General features: G+C 42.0%; 1 protein-coding gene across 2 annotated transcripts in view; it reads left to right on the top strand.

Moving 5' to 3' along the window:
* LOC115158558 (carboxyl-terminal PDZ ligand of neuronal nitric oxide synthase protein) overlaps positions 1 to 17,485 on the top strand; it is a 199,905-nt gene that overhangs the window by 100,386 nt on the left and 82,034 nt on the right. For both annotated transcript variants that reach the window (XM_029707660.1, XM_029707661.1), the window contains one exon: positions 14,236 to 14,344. In XM_029707660.1, the coding sequence (XP_029563520.1) occupies positions 14,236 to 14,344 (109 nt within the window). The remainder of the gene's footprint in view (positions 1 to 14,235; positions 14,345 to 17,485) is intronic.

Here is a 17,485-nt window from a genome sequence, read left to right as displayed (position 1 = left end):
AACATTCCCACAGCATGGTGCTGCCACCATGTTACACCGTAGGGATGGTGCCAGGTTTCCTCCAGACGTGACGCTTGGCATTCAGGCCAAAGAGTTCAATCTTGGTTTCATCAGACCAGAGAGTCTTGTTTCTCATGGCCTTAGTCTTTTAGGTGCCTTTTGTCAAACTCCAAGATGGCTGTCATTTTACTGAGGAGTGGCTTCTGTTTGGCCACTCTACCATGAAGGCCTGATTGGTGGAGTGCTGCAGAGATTGTTGTCCTTCTGGAAGGTTCTCCCATCTCCACAGAGGAACTCTTGAGCTCTGTCAGAGTGACCACCATGCTCTTGGTCACCTCCCTGACCAAGGCCCTTCTCCCCCGATTGCTCAGTTTGGCCAGGCGGCTAGCTCTAGTAAGAGTCTTGGTGGTTCCAAACTTTTTGGAGGCCACTGTGTTCTTGGGGACCTTCATTGCTGTAGACATTTTTTTGGTACCCTTCTCCTCCAGATCTGTGACAATCCTATTTTGGAACTATAGGACAATTCCTTCGACCTCATGGCTTGGATTTTGCTCTGACATGCACTGTCAACTGTGGGACCTTATACAGACAGGTGTGCCTTTCCAAATCATGTCCAATCAATTGATTTACAACAGGTGGACTCCTATCAAGTTGTAGAAACATCTCAAGGATGAGCAATGGAAACCGGATGCTCCTGAATAAAATTGAGTCTCATAGCAAGTGTCTGAATACTTATGTAAGTAAGGTATTTCTGTCTTAAAACCCTGTTTTCGCTTTGTCATTATGCGGTATTGTGTGTAGATTAATGAGGGGGAAAAAAGTGATTTAATCAATTTTAGAATAAGGCTGTAACGTAACAAAATGGGGAAAAAGTCAAGGGGTCTGAATACTTTCCGAAATTACTAATTCAAAACAATACTGTAGGCTACTTTGAAACAACACTATATCTAAGAAGATGTAAAGGCATATCCCCATGAAACTGACTGAGATCAAATGGTTGGAAGGCAGATGCTGCTGCATGGACCTTTCACCAGTAAAGCTTGAAGAGTTATCATTCACGATTGACAGTGAAAAATGTGAAGGGAGGGTGACCACAAGTGTTTGTGTAAATTAGACTTAAAGAAACACATGCGCAGATTTGGATCTTCAGCTCTGGGGTTAAGTGATCCAGGGGGTCGGGATGGGCCAGTTATCTTCAGATCCGCAGCTTCAGCCAAGTTAAAAAGCATTGGATTGGTCTAAACATGGGTGAGAGAGTTTCATTCCACCATATTTTTTGCACCAGTCTTGGCGCTATTCCTTTTAAATCCAAATCACATTGAGGTTGGCGTTATAATTTAAACCTAACCTATCCTGACCCTTCACCTTATGAATTACTGTCCCCATTGCACGAAGTGGCATCCAAAAAAAACACAACTATACAACCCGAATGGCTCCTTGGCTCCCTCCCACTTCTGCTTTCTGTCCCTAACACTACAACTGAAACAAAATAATATAAAACAACATTTGCTAATAAAAAAAAAAATATATAAATACTTTTATACAACTGAAACTAAATAAAAACTAGCAAGTCGGGTCTGAAAACTCACTGAATTTTAAACAAAACAAATAAACACAAAACTAGAATAACCTTGTCACACACACACAAGCACACCACTGATGGATCCGCCTCTTCAGAGTGAAGCACAGCAAACAGAGGTGCATTATAGAGATGAGTTCTTGCTTGGTGTGTTTATCCATCGGTTTGTCTGTGTTTGAGATGGAGTAGTGTCAGAACAGTACACGTTTCCCTCTGTCTGCAGGGGTTACAGGAAGAGAGGGGAGGATGAACCCAGGTCTCATTAGATCTGTCATGGAGGAGTAGAGGAGGGCTGTTAGACTTAAAGGACCTTCATATGGTCTTCATCCTCCTGTCTCTCTCACATACTCCCTCTTTCTCTCTTTTTACTCCCCCTCATTCTCTCCACTCCCTCCCTCCCTTAATTTAAATGACGTGGAATCAACATTGATTCAACCAGTGTGTGCCCAGTGGGTCTTCTCTCCCTTCTATCTTCCTGTCTTTTTGTGGATGTGTATGAGTAAGGTTTTTTTGATAGGTGTAGAAATGTCTTATCTACGGGTCATAGTGATCCCTCACAAAACAGGTATTAAGAGCTGATATTCATAGCACAAACCACACACACACACGTATGCATAGCCATTCTACACTAAGTCAACAATTTAAAAGCAGATCTTCTTAGCTGTTCTAAATTTATAGCACTACAGTAGTTTACGCTTATGCTCCACCCACTGACAGCGTATGGAGTCAGATTCTGGGCTGACACTTGGACTCCATGGCCAGATGTACTCTACATACTTATGTACTTTCACCTCTTATGTTCACAGGGGACAAAAGAGACGGAAACAAAGCTAAAACAGCAGTCTTCAACTTTAGTTCACACATCTTTTATGATGTTGTTGTGGGACTGGGCGATTATAGCCAAATATCATATCACTGTATTTTTCTATTTATTTACGGTATGATGGTATTTGATGTTTTTGAGTAATAGAAGTTTTACATTTTACTTAATGAGTAGTGCGTGACTCTAGGTTGGCAAGACATACATGCTAAATGATTTCATTCAGGGCTTTCTCCATTCTGTTTTATATTGTTCAATTCAACTTCAATCAAAAATAATTTCCTGCATTTTCTGCACTCATTTAAGATAATTTCCACACTACCACATAGGCCTTATTTTTAACCAAACGTTGCAATTGCGATTTCACTTGCGATTTAGATCAAAACACTTGGGTGAACTGTTGGAATCATGGAAATATAATATTTATTTTAATTCTATAGTTAGATGATAAGTAATAGTGGGCACTTTGGATACAGTGTTTGACATCACAATGAATGAAAGTGTCAGCTAGCCAGCTAAATAGAGATTAGCATTAGTGGCTAACACAATTTAAAGAACTTGAAGAAAAGACAAACTAGCTGTTAACAATGTAAGAAACACAAACTAATAGTGTACTTATAGAACATTTGTGGATTTATATTAACAAGCAAGGTAGAAACAACATCGTTGTCATTGTTGCATTGCGCTGCATTGACCCTGCAGACTGAACACAAGTGTCTCGTGGTCAAGCAACAACAAATTCGCTCATTGAGTGACGGGGGTGGGGCTAGGTCTTTGTGGAAAGCGGCATGGAGAGAGCGGAGAGGGATGACTCAAGTAGGTGTAAACTATCAAAATGGATGTTACACACGGCATATCACGTTTAACAAACCAAACATTAAAATACCGTTATAGAAGGTAAAGTTAAAACCCAAACCGGTCCATGCATCAATAAATCAAATCAAGGTTTATTTGTCACATGCGCCGAATACAACAGGTGTAGACCTTACAGTGAAATGCTTACTTACAGGCTCTAACCAATAGTGCAAAAAATGTATTCGGTGAACAATAAGTAGGTAAAGAAATAAAACAACAGCAAAAAGACAGGCTATATACAGTAGCAAGGCTATAAAAGTAGTGAGGCTACATACAGACACCGGTTAGTCAGGCTGATTGAGGTAGTATGTAGATATGGTTAAAGTGACTATGCATATATGATGAACAGAGAGTAGCAGTAGCGTAAAAGAGGGGTTGGTGGGTGGGACACAATGCAGATAGCCCGGATAGCCAATGTGCGGGAGCACTAATTGCCCAATTGAGGTAGTATGTACATGAATTGAGGTAGTATGTACATGAATGTATAGTTAAAGTGACTATGCATATATGATCAACAGAGAGTAGCAGCAGCAGCGTAAAAAGAGGGGTTGGGTTGGGGTTGGGGGGGGGGGGGGCGGCACACAATGCAAATAGTCCGGGTAGGCATTTGATTATCTGTTCAGGAGTATTATGGCTTGGGGGTAAAAACTGTTGAGAAGCCTTTTTGTCCTAGACTTGGCACTCCGGTATCGCTTGTCATGCGGTAGTAGAGAGAACAGTCTCTGACTGGGGTGGCTGGGGTCTTTGACAATTTTTAGGGCCTTCCTCTGACACCGCCTGGTGTACAGGTCCTGGATGGCAGGCAGCTTAGCCCCAGAGATGTACTGGGCCATACGCACTACCCTTTGTAGTGCCTTGCGGTCAGAGGCCGAGCAATTGCCGTACCAGGCAGTGACGCAACCAGTCAGGATGCTCTCGATATTGCAGCTATAGAACCTTTTGAGGATCTCAGGACCCAGGACCAATACCGTTATATAGTCAAATATGGTACACCGCCCAGTCCTATGTTGTTCTAAGCTTTAGATATTATTCCTCAGAGGAAAATACCGGTTAAAACAGGTTGTAATATCCTGTCTGTAAGATATTGTGATGACCTCACAGTGTGGTCTGTCTATGGTTACAGTCATATCCTGTAATGAATGATAAGAGATCATAATGCTGATATACTGTATGTTGGCTGCCATCTTTCTATTCATTGTTTTTCTTGTTTTTTCTTGTAAAGCACATTGCGTTACATTCCATGTTTGAAATGTGCTGTATATGAATGACATTTTATGAATGAAATGTTATTTTCGTGTCAAATCGCCAATTGACAACCCATCCCTTATGGGATTAAGGAAAATGCCCAAGAAAGTCCAGCAAGCGCCAGGACCGTCTCTTAAAGTTGATTCAGCTGCGGGATCGGGGCACCACCAGTACAGAGCTTGCTCAGGAATGGCAGCAGGCAGGTGTGAATGCATCTGCACGCACAGTGAGGCGAAGACTTTTGGAGGATGGCCTGGTGTCAAGAAGGGCAGCAAAGAAGCCACTTCTCTCCAGGAAAAACATCAGAGACAGACTGATATTCTGCGACAGGTACAGGGATTGGACTGCTGAGGATGGGTAAAGTCACTTTCTCTGATGAATCCCCTTTCCGATTGTTTGGGGCATCCGGAAAAAAGCTTGTCCGGAGAAGACAAGGTGAGCGCTACCATCAGTCCTGTGTCATGCCAACAGTAAAGCATCCTGAGACCATTCATGTGTGGGGTTGCTTCTCAGCCAAGGGAGTGAGCTCACTCACAATTTTGCCTAAGAACACAGCCATGAATAAAGAATGGTACCAACATATCCTCCGAGAGCATCTTCTCCCAACCATTCAGGGACAGTTTGGTGACGAACAATGTCTTTTCCAGCACGATGGAGCTCCTTGCCATAAGGCAAAAGTGATAACTAAGTGGCTCGGTGAACAAAACATCGATATTTTGGGTCCATGGCCAGGAAACTCCCCAGACCTTAATCCCATTGAGAACTTGTGGTCAAACAAAAACCCAGAAATTCTGACATACTCCAAGCATTGATTATGCAAGAATGGGCTGCCATCAGTCAGGATGTGGCTCAGAAGTTAATTGACAGCATGCCAGGGCGGATTGCAGAGGTCTTGAAAAAGAAGGGTCAACACTGCAAATATTGACTCTTTGCATCAAATTCATGTAATTGTCAATAAAAGCCTTTGACACTTATGAAATGCTGTAATTATACTTCAGTATTCCATAGCAACATCTGACAAAAATATCTAAAGACACTGAAAATTAATATTTGTGTCATTCTCAAAACTTTTGGCCACGACTGTGCATACATACAGTACCAGTCAAAAGTTGACACACCTACCTATTCAAGGATTTCTTTATTTTTACTATTTTCTACATTGTATAATAATAGTGAAGATAAACTATGAATAACATTTTTTTATATATTTTAGATTCTTCAAAGTACCACCTTTTGCCTTGATGACAGCTTTGCACAATCTTGGCATTCTCTCAACCAGCTTCATCTGGAATTCTTTTCCAACAGTCTTGAAGGAGTTCCCACATATGCTGGGCACTTGTTGGCTGCTTTTCCTTCACTCTGCAGTCCAACTCATCCCAAACCATCTCAATTGGGTTGAGGTCGGGTGATTGTGCATGCCAGGTCATCTGATCCAGCACTCCATCACTCTCTTTATTGGTCAAATAGCCCTTACACAGCCTGGAGGTGTGTTAGGTCATTGTCCTGTTGAAAACAAATGATAGTCCCACTAAGCGTAAACCAGATGGGATGGCGTATCGCTGCAGAATGCTGTGGTAGCCATGCAGATTAAAGGTGCCTTGAATTCTAAATAAATCACAGACAGTGTCATGTATACCACCCTCACCTTGTGACAACACAACTGATTGGCTCAAATGCATTAAGAAGTAAAGAAATTCCACAAATTAACTTTTAACAAGGCACACCTGTTAATTGAAATGCATTCCAGGTGACTACCTCATGAAGCTGGTTGAGAGAATGTCAAGAGTGTGCCAAGTTGTCATCAAGGCAAAGGTTGGCTACTTTGAAGAATCTTGAATATAAAATATATTTTGATTTAACACTTTTGGTTGCTGCATGATTCCATATGTGTTAATTCATAGTTTTGATGTCTTCACTATTATTCTACAATGTAGAAAATAGTAAAAATAAAGAAAACCCTCGAATGAGTATGTGTGTCCAAACTTTTGACTGGTACTGTACATACATGCATAACATATACAGAAACATTAAACAGAAGCCATTTGAACCCAGTCTGGCACAAAGAGAAGATTCATGTGAGAGACAAGCCTATACAGTGGCTTGCGAAAGTATTCACACCCCTTGGCATTTTTCCTATTTTGTTGCCTTACAACCTGGAATTAAATTCGATTTTTGGGGGGTTTGTATCTTTTGATTTACACAACCTTTTGTGAAACAAACAAGAAATAACCACAAAAAAAATAATTGAGCATGCAAAACTATTCACCCCCCCCCCCCCCCCCCAAGTCAATACTTTGTAGAGCCACCTGTTGCAGCAATTACAGCTGCAAGCCTCTTGGGGTATGTCTCTATAAGCTTAGCCAATGGGATTTTTGCCCATTCTTCAAGGCAAAATTGCTCCAGCTCCTTCAAGTTGGATAGGTTCCGCTGATGTACAGAAATCTTTAAGTCATACCACATATTCTCAATTGGATTGAGGTCCTGGCTTTGACTAGGCCATTCCAAGACATTTAAATGTTTCCCCTTAAACCACTCGAGTGTTGCTTTAGCGGTATGCTTAGGGTCATTGTCCTGCTGGAAGGTGAATCTCTGTCCCAGTCTCAAATCTCTGGAAGACTGAAACAGGTTTCCCTCAAGAATTTCCCTGTATTTAGCTCCGTCCGTCATTCCTTCAATTCTGACCAGTTTCCCAGTCCCTGCCGATGAAAAACATCCCCACAGCATGATGCTGCCACCACCGTGCTTCACTGTGGGGATGGTGTTCTCGAGGGGGTTAAAGGTGTTAGGTTTGCGACAGACCGCATTTTCCTTGATGGCCAAAAAGCAACATTTTAGTCTAATCTCAGAGTACCTTTTTCCATATGTTTGGGGAGTCTCCCACATGCCTTTTGGTGAACACCAAACGTGTTTGCTTATTTTTTTCTTTAAGCAATGGCTTTTTTCTGGCCACTCTTCCGTAAAACCCAGCTCTGTGTAGTGTACGGCTTAAAGTGGTCCTATGGACAGATACTCCAATCTCCGCTGTGGAGCTTTTCATATCCTTCAGGGTTATCTTTGGTCTCTTTGTTGCCTCTGATTAATGCCCTCCTTGCCTGGTCCATGAGTTTTGGTGGGCGGCCCTCTCTTAGCAGGTTTGTTGTGGTGCCATATTCTTTCCATTTTTTAATAATGGATTTAATTATGCTCTGTGGGATGTTCAAAGTTTCTGATATTTTTTTTATAACCCAACCCTGATCTATACTTCTCCACAACTTTGTCTCTGACCTGTTTGGAGAGCTCCTTGGTCTTCATGGTGCCGCTTGCTTGGTGGTGCCACTTGCTTAGGGGTGTTGCAGACTCTGGGGTTCTTTCGGAACAGGTGTGTATATATACTGAGGTCATGGAACACTTAGATTGCACACAGGTGGACTTTATTTAACTAATTATGTGACTTCTGAAGGTAATTGGTTGCACCAGGTCTTATTTAGGGGCTTCATAGCAAATGGGTGAATACATATGCATACACCACTTTTTTTTCAAATTTTTCGAAACAAGTAATTTTTTTCATTTCACTTCACCAATTTGGACTATTTTGTCTATGTCCATTACATGAAATCCAAATGAAAATACATTTAAATTACAGGTTGTAATGCAGCAAAATAGGAAAAATGCCAAGGGGGATGAATACCTTTGCAAGGCACTGTACACAATCTATTTACACACATACCATTTACCACATAGAAGCTAAATATTTTTATCATTGAATTATACTGTAGGTAGCCCTTTTTCTTTTATTCCAGGCTTTATCTAAATATTCAGCAAACACAATGGACAAAAAAACATTTCAGTTTCTAAATAAAGCTTGATTTGATTTGATATCTGGCAGGATAGATGGGAAAATATTGATCAAATGTCGTCACTGTATTTTTCTTACTCTCTCTTTCGCTCTCTCTCCTTTCTTTCTCTCAGAGCATGCGTGTGTGTATGCGTGTGATGACAGAATGCTGTGGCCTCTTAGCATCTGATATATCGGCAGCATATTTCATAGCAGATATTAATCAGAGTAAACAAAGCCAAGCTAAACCACATCACATAAATTACTGTGACATTATATCAACCTGTCTCATACTGGGCTATCACGGTATTAAAAGTGGTGTGTTTGTATATGCGCGTGTGTGAGGGTGGGTGGGTGTCAGCGTGCGTGTGCTTGCGTATGTGTATTAAAAGTGATATTGCCTCAGCAAATAGTTTTTTTCCTCCTCTACGAAGCGCTGGGTCAAGCAATGAAGGTTTCAAAAGTTAAAAGGGCCTTGAACTAATTACTAAATGTTTTTAAGGTGTGTGTGTGTGGGGGGGTGAAGACAATGACTGCTTTCATTAGGTGGACAGGGTAGTACCCTGTCCAATGTTCTCTCTCCTTCCATCTCCTCTTCCCGCCCACCCTCTCTCCCTCTCTCCATCTCTCTTGTTGACACACACCCCACTGAGACACTCTGAAGTTTTAATTTACCTGTCAGGCTCCAGTGCATCGCTATCTAGCACACACACACACAGTAAGGCTGGTGTCTTTCTATGCTTTATATAGACATATCTAGTGTTCCTTTGGCTGGTGACAGGTGTTAAATCTTGATCCATCTGCTGCTGTTGGTATTGGTGTGTAGACTGTAGAGGTTTTTGAGGCAGAGTTTGGCACAGTGTTGATATGTTTGGTGTTGATGTACATGTATCTGTCTGTCGTTTAAATTTGATCCCGGAGATTTCTCAGACCAGCGAGCTCACATTTTCTGGCAGCAGATAAAATCTTAGTCTTAACCCACCTTCCTTAAAGCTTCTTGGCAGGCAGTTTTTGGCAGTCGATATCCTCCCTCTCCTCTCCACCTCTACATGAAAGCCAGTGTCTTGGTGGGAGATCGATGTGTATCAGATCAGCTGAAGAAGACAGATAATGAACACTTTTATCTTTAAAGGTCCAATGCAGCTGTTTAAATCTTAATATCAAATCAATTCTGGGTAACAATTAAGTACGTTGCTGTGATTGTTTTTAAATTAAAATGGTCAGAAAGAAACAAATTGCTCTTTAGCAAAGAGGAATTTCTCAAGCAAGAATTTCACTAGCTGTCTGGGAGTGGTCTGAGGGGCCTAATTGGATGAGCCTAATGGGAGGGATATGTAACCTAAAAATTAGCTGTTATTGGCAGGCAGAGAGGTTTGAAACTCTCTTTGTTATTGGTCTATTAACTTATAACCTACCTGGTGATGTCGCAAGGCAAGCCAAAACTCCATCCCACCAAAACAGGCTGAAATTTCATGAATTTCTTTCAAATTGCTCTTACAATAAAAGGGCATTATCATCCTTTTCACAATTGCACAGTATTAATCCAACCTCATAGTGTGGAAATATACAGTACTGGTCAAAAGTTTGGACACACCTACTCATTCAAGGGTTTTATCTTTATTTTTACTATTTTCTACATTGTAGAATAATATTGAAGACATCAAAACTATGAAATAACACATATGGAATCATGTAGTAACCAGAAAAGTGTTAAACAAATCAAAGTAAGTGTGTGTGTGTGTCCTCCCTGTCTTTGTCACACTCTCTGTGCTAATCACCACACCATCTACCTACATCAATCACCATGGGCATGGCGAGGCATAGGCCCTATTCCCACTACGAGAGATGAAGGAGAGTCTGAGGAGATTTCTACTTTTCAATTCACATTACATCCTTGCCTTGCTTTTCATTGTGGCTGGCAACACATCATTCTTGATCCACAGCTCAAATTGACCATAAATATCACAGTAGCCACTAGCTAGTCAGTAAGCAAACTATGTGTTACAAATTATCTATAACGTATGTCATGCTTTATAAAGGGTTCATAAATGTGGCGTAACTGTGTGACATATAACCACCCACTATGTCAAATGTGACATAAACCTGTGCTTTATAAAGGGTGGCATAAGCACCCCTTAATAAAGGCCTTATAAATCATATTAAGTTGAGCCTTCACAAATCATTTATAACCCTGTCATGCATCTTGGTAGAGCATTGCAATGCCAGGATATTGGGTTTGATTCCCGGGACCACCCTTATGTAAAAATGTATTCACACATGACTGTGGAAGTCTGCAAAATTGTATATATTATATTTCACTAAAACATTTCTAGGATGGCCCAACCTCTTTCCCTCTTGGGTGCATAGTCAATATTGGACCTGACCTCAACTTCCCCCAAAATGCTGTGTTGCAGGATGACACACACTCTAAAGTGCAGTCATGCACAGAAAAAAAACGTTGCGCCTCTTCAAATCAATTACAATGTTTTCCCTACTTCTGTTTTCTTTCCAAATTCCATTTCCAGTTTTTGGATTTCCCCCATTTTTTTTCTCGTTTACCCATTTTTTATTTTTTTTTATACACTTTGAGTAGAAAAACAACAATTAGATTTTCTGTGTTCACAACAATTCTTACACGACATCAGGGGATGACTTTTGAGGTCTGGGAAAAATCTAAGAAACTTTTAAAAAAATGGTGTAGTTTCTCTTTAATTCAGTGAGCATGCCCTGCATTGTTGTTTGGTTAGCGAGTTTTCTGTAATGCAGTAGGAGCATATGATGTGATTCGGCCGCCAATGGAATGTGTGGAGTAAAAGGCCAGCAACACTCCGTATTATTCAGAGCCCATGAAATGACACCATACAGTGCATTCGGAAAAATTATTCAGACCCCTTGACTTTTTCCACATTTTATTACGTTCTAAAATTGATTAAAATAATTGTTTTCCTCATCAATCTACACACAATACCCCATTATGATAAAGCGAAACCTTTTATTTTTTATTTTTCTTATTTTTTTTTACATTATTTCCATAAGTATTCAGACCCTTTGCTATGAGACTCGAAATTAAGCTCAGGTCCATCCTGTTTCTATTAATCATTCTTGAGAAATTTCTACAACTTGACTGGAGTCCATCTGAGGTAAATTAAATTGATTGGAAATGATTTGGAAAGGAACACACCTGTCTATATAAGGTCCCACAGTTGACAGTGCATGTCAGAGCAAAAACCAAGCGATGAGGTGGAAGGAATTGTCCGTAGAGCTCAGAAACAGGATTTCACACTGCATGAGGCAAATGGTGGTCACACCAGGTACTGAGTGGCCTCTACCTTTTTTTAAGGTATCTGTGACAAATAGATGCCTATCTGTATTCCCAGTCATGTGAAATCCATAGATTATGACCTAATGAATTTATTTAAATTGACTGATTTCCTCATATGAACTGTTACTCAGTAAAATCATTGAAGTTGTTGCATGTTACATTTATATTTTTGTTCAGTGTATATTGTATTATACAAGGGCTTATTTGGAAATGAGACCTAGGTCTCAATATGTCTTCCCTGTTAAAATAAAGGTTAAAAATAAATAAAAAAGGTCATATTTTTGAATGTTATGGCAGCCTATTGTAGCAGGACTACTTTTGGTCTGTCCCATTACCCTTTGCAAGATACGAGGCGGAATCGACACGCTATCTGATGCAAGACAATGATGGAAGTCATTATATAAAGCAAATTGCGACTGAAAATGTCGATCATTCCCTGGGGAGTTGCTTCTTGCCTGGACATCAGTGGCTCAGTGCAGTGAAGCAAAAACTAAAATCACTCAAGATTTAAAGCTACGGCGACAATTTCAGAATGTAACAGGCTGTTACTACAGTTTCAGGTAAAAACTCAATGAAACAAGTCTCAAAAATAAGGAAAATGTCTGTACATTTCAGCTGTTGCAAAAACATTTCTCTGCTATTAAAAAAACTTTACTGAAAGAGTGTTGGCTCAACGAGACAATTCTGTTCACACTGTCCTGCTTAGCAACTGTCGGGAGAGTGTCGTGCTCTACCTCCGGAGATAGCGGTCGTGACAAGTTCACAAGTAATACACTGAGTGTACAAAACATGAGGAGCTCTTTCCCTGACATAGAGGGACCTGGTGAATCCAGGTGAAAGCTGTGATCCCTTATTAATGTCACTTGCTAAATCTACCACAATCAGTGTCGATGAAGGGGAGGAGACTGGTTAAATAAATATGTTTAAGCCTTGAGACTGTTAAGACATGTATTGTGTGCCATTCAGAGGGTGAATGGGCAGGACAAAAGATTTAAGTGCCTTTGAACAGGGAATTGTATTAGGTGCCAGGTGCACCGGTTTGTGTCAAGAACTGCAACGCTGCTGGGTTTTTCATGCTCAACAGTTTCTCATGTTTAGAATCATCCACCAGCCAACTTGACACAACTGTGGGAAGCATGGGGGTCAACATCTCTGTGGAACACTTTCAACACCTTGTAGAATCCATGCCCCAATGAATTGAGCCTGTTCTGAGGGCAGAAGAGGGTGCAACTCAATATTAGGAAGGTGTTCCTAATGTTTTGTACACTCAGTATATTTTTATTTAACTTGGCAAGTCGGTTAAGAACAAATTCTTACTTTCAATGACGGCCTAGGAACAGTGGGTTAACTGCCTTGTTCAGGGGCAGAACGGCAGATTTTTACCTTGTCAGCACAGGGATTTGATCTTGCAACCTTTCGGTTACTAGTCCAACACCCTAACCACTAGGCTACCCTGCCACCCCTAACCACTGGCCTACCCTGCCGCCCCCTAACCACTGGGCTACCCTGCCACCCCCTAACCACTAGCCTACCGTGCCGCCCCCAACCACTAGGCTACCCTGCCGCCCCCTAACCACTAGGCTGCCCTGCCGCCCCCTGACCACTAGGCTGCCCTGCCGCCCCCTAACCACTAGGCTGCCCTGCCGCCCCCTAACCACTAGGCTGCCCTGCCGCCCCCTAACCACTAGGCTATCCTGCCGCCCCCTAACCACTTGGCTACCCTGCCGCCCCCTAACCACTTGGCTACCCTGCCGCCCCCTAACCACTAGGCTACCCTGCCGCCCCCTAACCACTAGGCTACCGGGCCGCCCCCTAACCACTAGGCTACCCTGCCACCCCCTAACCACTAGGCTACCCTGCCGCCCCCTAACCACTAGGCTACCCTGCCGTGTATGTGTAGCGGAGGTTATTTTTGCGAGAAGCTAAGTGTGAAGAACCTCATAGTGTAGAGTAGGCAAGGACATAAAGCACTGCAGCCACCAAGAGGTCATTGGACGTCAGCTAGGCCCCTGGCGTGACACACGCGCGCGCACACACACAGTTCTTAATTAAAGGTTGTGTTTATTTTCTCTCACCGCAGTAGCTGTCCTCTGATTTGTTTTTTAGGGGTGTGTGTGTGTGTGTTCTTGTGTAATAATGTGTGTGTGTGTGTGTGTGTGTGTGTGTGTGTGTGTGTGTGTGTGTGTGATGTCTCCTACCTCGGAGCTTATTGACGTCTAGCATTTAAAGAGCAATTAGAACAATTTGCCGCTTGAATTATAGCTTACACGACAGCGTTACTGGTCAGTGTTACACAGAGTTTAATAGGAACCTCAAAGCAGAGAAAGGCATTATTTGACTGGGCTAACTTTGTTGAATAAGACAAATAAATGCCATGATGTAAACGGCCTATAGTCTCAATACAAAACAATATAGTACACTTCTTTTTGGCAGAGTAGTTGTTCTGTTTTTAATTAGTCAGCTGTCATCCATTGACGTTAATCAGATGTTTGCGTGAGAGGTTGTTACACAAACAGATTGAGTTGTTGTTCATCCCTGAGTGTCCCTCCTCTATGGTTACTTTTGGTTGTGTATCTATTTACTCTGTTTCTGTCCTGTAGGATCTTCTATGTGTCTCATGACTCCCAGGACCTGAAGATCTTCAGCTACATCGCCAGAGACGGACAGAGTAACATCTTCCGTTGTAACGTCTTCAAGTCCAAGAAGAAGGTGAGAAATCTAAACACACTTTCTCTTTTGCTCTCTCTCGCCTCTCTTGCAGGGTAAGGTTATCCACAGTCCCATTGACATTACTAAGCCAAGTCCAGTAATGTGTAGCAAAGTAATTCACACATTTACACTCCCTCTATCTTACCCTCCCACACACACACACACACACTCGCTCTCACACACTTTCACTCGTTGCCCCCCCATCAACCATGCCAAGCATGCGCGCACACACACACACTCACAGCCTTTACACTGATATTCACAGTGATGAAGTGTTATAGGCCCATGGCTGTACTGTATTCTACCTCAACAAGACCTGCTCGTATTAGAGACAGAGAGAATAGGGAGTACTTTTGGTTTCAAGTTATTTGTCTCTTAAAGGAATTCACAGATCAACAGTGAAAAAAGCCAGACACCACAAGTCAAACAGCATGGTAGAACATTGAGATTGTGAACCTGTAAATCCTTAGAGAATTTCCATTACCATTGCACACAGACACACCTCTCCACGTTTGGTACAGTTAGCCCATTAAGATATCTCTCTCTCTCTCCATCCCTATCAGTGATGCCAATTTAGTAATTTTATTGCTAGATTTAGCAACTTGTCAGACTGCTCTGGCAACTTCTTTTCAAACAGCACCTAGCAACAAATTTAGACACTTTTTTAAAAATGTATTTGGAACATTTAGCAACTTTTGAAAAGTGACTCAAACGCTAAAATACACGCATTTTCCCTCTAAATGACACACAAAAAAGATTTGTTCTGTCACACATTCAGTCACAACACATGCCCTGGCTGCAAAAGTGCATTATGGGTGACGTCAGCAGCAGGCGCTCAGCTCGTAAACAGGTAGCAGCAGGCCAGCAGCAATTTCAGCAAATTGCAAATCATTGTTGGCTGACTGCAGCAGCAGTAGTATGCGTTCGACGAGTCACACCCAATGAATATAGTTGGTCACGAATGTTTGATTTTTAACAGAACTTACAACATCAATTAACATGTCTCAATCAAAATTGTACAGAAAAGAGTGGGAGTCTACCTGAATTTAAATTGTGGCCGAAGCCAGTAATTGGGGAAGATTGTCGGGCATACTGTGCGTACTGCAAATCAAATATGCTGCAAAAATGTATGACATCAAAAAACATTGTGCTACAGCAAAACATATAAATAAATCAAAACCGTACAACCCTGTAACGCAGTCTACATTACCACAGTTGGTTAAGAAAGTGGATAACTGCAAAAGCACAGAAGCTACTATGGCAATGGCCATTGCGGAGCATTGTTCACTGCTAGCATGCAACCATTTAGGTATGGCTTGCAAAGCTGCCTTTTCAGATTCTGTGGCAGCAACAAACTTCCAATTGTACCGCACCAAGTGCATAGAAATGATTAGGGGAATACTGGCTCCTTATTTTCTCAAAAGGGTAACATTAGATATGGGGGATGAGAAGTTCAGTCTCCTTTTGGATGAGTCCACTGATGTCAGTATCTCGAAATACCTGGGTGTGGTGATTCGGTATTTCAGTACAAGATTTTAAAGGAAGAATGTGCATTGCCCAATTTGGTACTCATCTGCTGTGTGTGCCATTTTTTACAATTGGCTGTCAGTGCAGCATCCAAAGAAACCATCCCTAGGAGCGTTGAGTACTTAATCAGGAAAACCTACAACTGGTTTTTGATTTCCCCAAAATGGCACGAGGCGTACAAAGCAGTGTACAGTGAGGGAAAAAAGTATTTGATCCCCTGCTGATTTTGTACGTTTGCCCACTGACAAAGAAATGATCAGTCTATAATTTTAATGGTAGGTTTATTTGAACAGTGAGAGACAGAATAACAACAAAAAAATCCTGAAAAACGCATGTCAAATGTTATAAATTGATTAGCATTTTAATGAGGGAAATAAGTATTTGACCCCCTCTCAATCAGAAAGATTTCTGGCTCCCAGGTGTCTTTTATACAGGTAACGAGCTGAGATTAGCTCCTAATCTCAGCTTGTTACCTGTATAAAAGACACCTGTCCACAGAAGCAATCAATCAATCAGATTCCAAACTCTCCACCATGGCCAAGACCAAAGAGCTCTCCAAGGATGTCAGGGACAAGATTGTAGACCTACACAAGGCTGGTATGGGCTACAAGACCATCGCCAAGCAGCTTGGTGAGAAGGTGACAACAGTTGGTGCGATTATTCGCAAATGGAAGAAACACAAAAGAACTGTCAATCTCCCTCGGCCTGGGGCTCCATGCAAGATCTCACCTTGTGGAGTTGCAATGATCATGAGAACGGTGAGGAATCAGCCCAGAACTACACGGGAGGATCTTGTCAATGATCTCAAGGCAGCTGGGACCATAGTCACCAAGAAAACAATTGGTAACACACTACGCCGTGAAGGACTGAAATCCTGCAGCGCCCGCAAGGTCCCCCTGCTCAAGAAAGCACATATACATGCCCGTCTGAAGTTTGCCAATGAACATCTGAATGATTCAGAGGACAACTGGTGAAATTGTTGTGGTCAGATGAGACCAAAAAGGAGCTCTTTGGCATCAACTCAACTCGACGTGTTTGGAGGAGGAGGAATGCTGCCTATGACCCCAAGAACACCATCCCCACCGTCAAACATGGAGGTGGAAATATTATGCTTTGGGGGTGTTTTTCTGCTAAGGGGACAGGACAACTTCACCGCATCAAAGGGACGATGGACGGGGCCATGTACCGTCAAATCTTGGGTGAGAACCTCCTTCCCTCAGCCAGGGCATTGAAAATGGGTCGTGGATGGGTATTCCAGCATGACAATGACCCAAAACACACGGCCAAGGCAACAAAGGAGTGGCTCAAGAAGAAGCACATTAAGGTCCTGGAGTCTCCAGACCTTAATCTCATAGAAAATCTGTGGAGGGAGCTGAAGGTTCGAGTTGCCAAACGTCAGCCTCGAAACCTTAATGACTTGGAGAAGATCTGCAAAGAGGAGTGGGACAAAATCCCTCCTGAGATGTGTGCAAACCTGGTGGCACTCTACAAGAAACATCTGACCTCTGTGATTGCCAACAAGGGTTTTGCCACCAAGTACTAAGTCATGTTTTGCAGAGAGGTCAAATACTTATTTCCCTCATTAAAATGCAAATCATTTTATACAATTTTTGA

The sequence above is a fragment of the Salmo trutta genome, chromosome 22, assembly GCF_901001165.1.
Source record: "Salmo trutta chromosome 22, fSalTru1.1, whole genome shotgun sequence".
Taxonomy (NCBI): domain Eukaryota; kingdom Metazoa; phylum Chordata; class Actinopteri; order Salmoniformes; family Salmonidae; genus Salmo; species Salmo trutta.
Note: the sequence above shows the minus strand (reverse complement) of the source record. Positions and strands in the feature narration are given on the sequence as shown.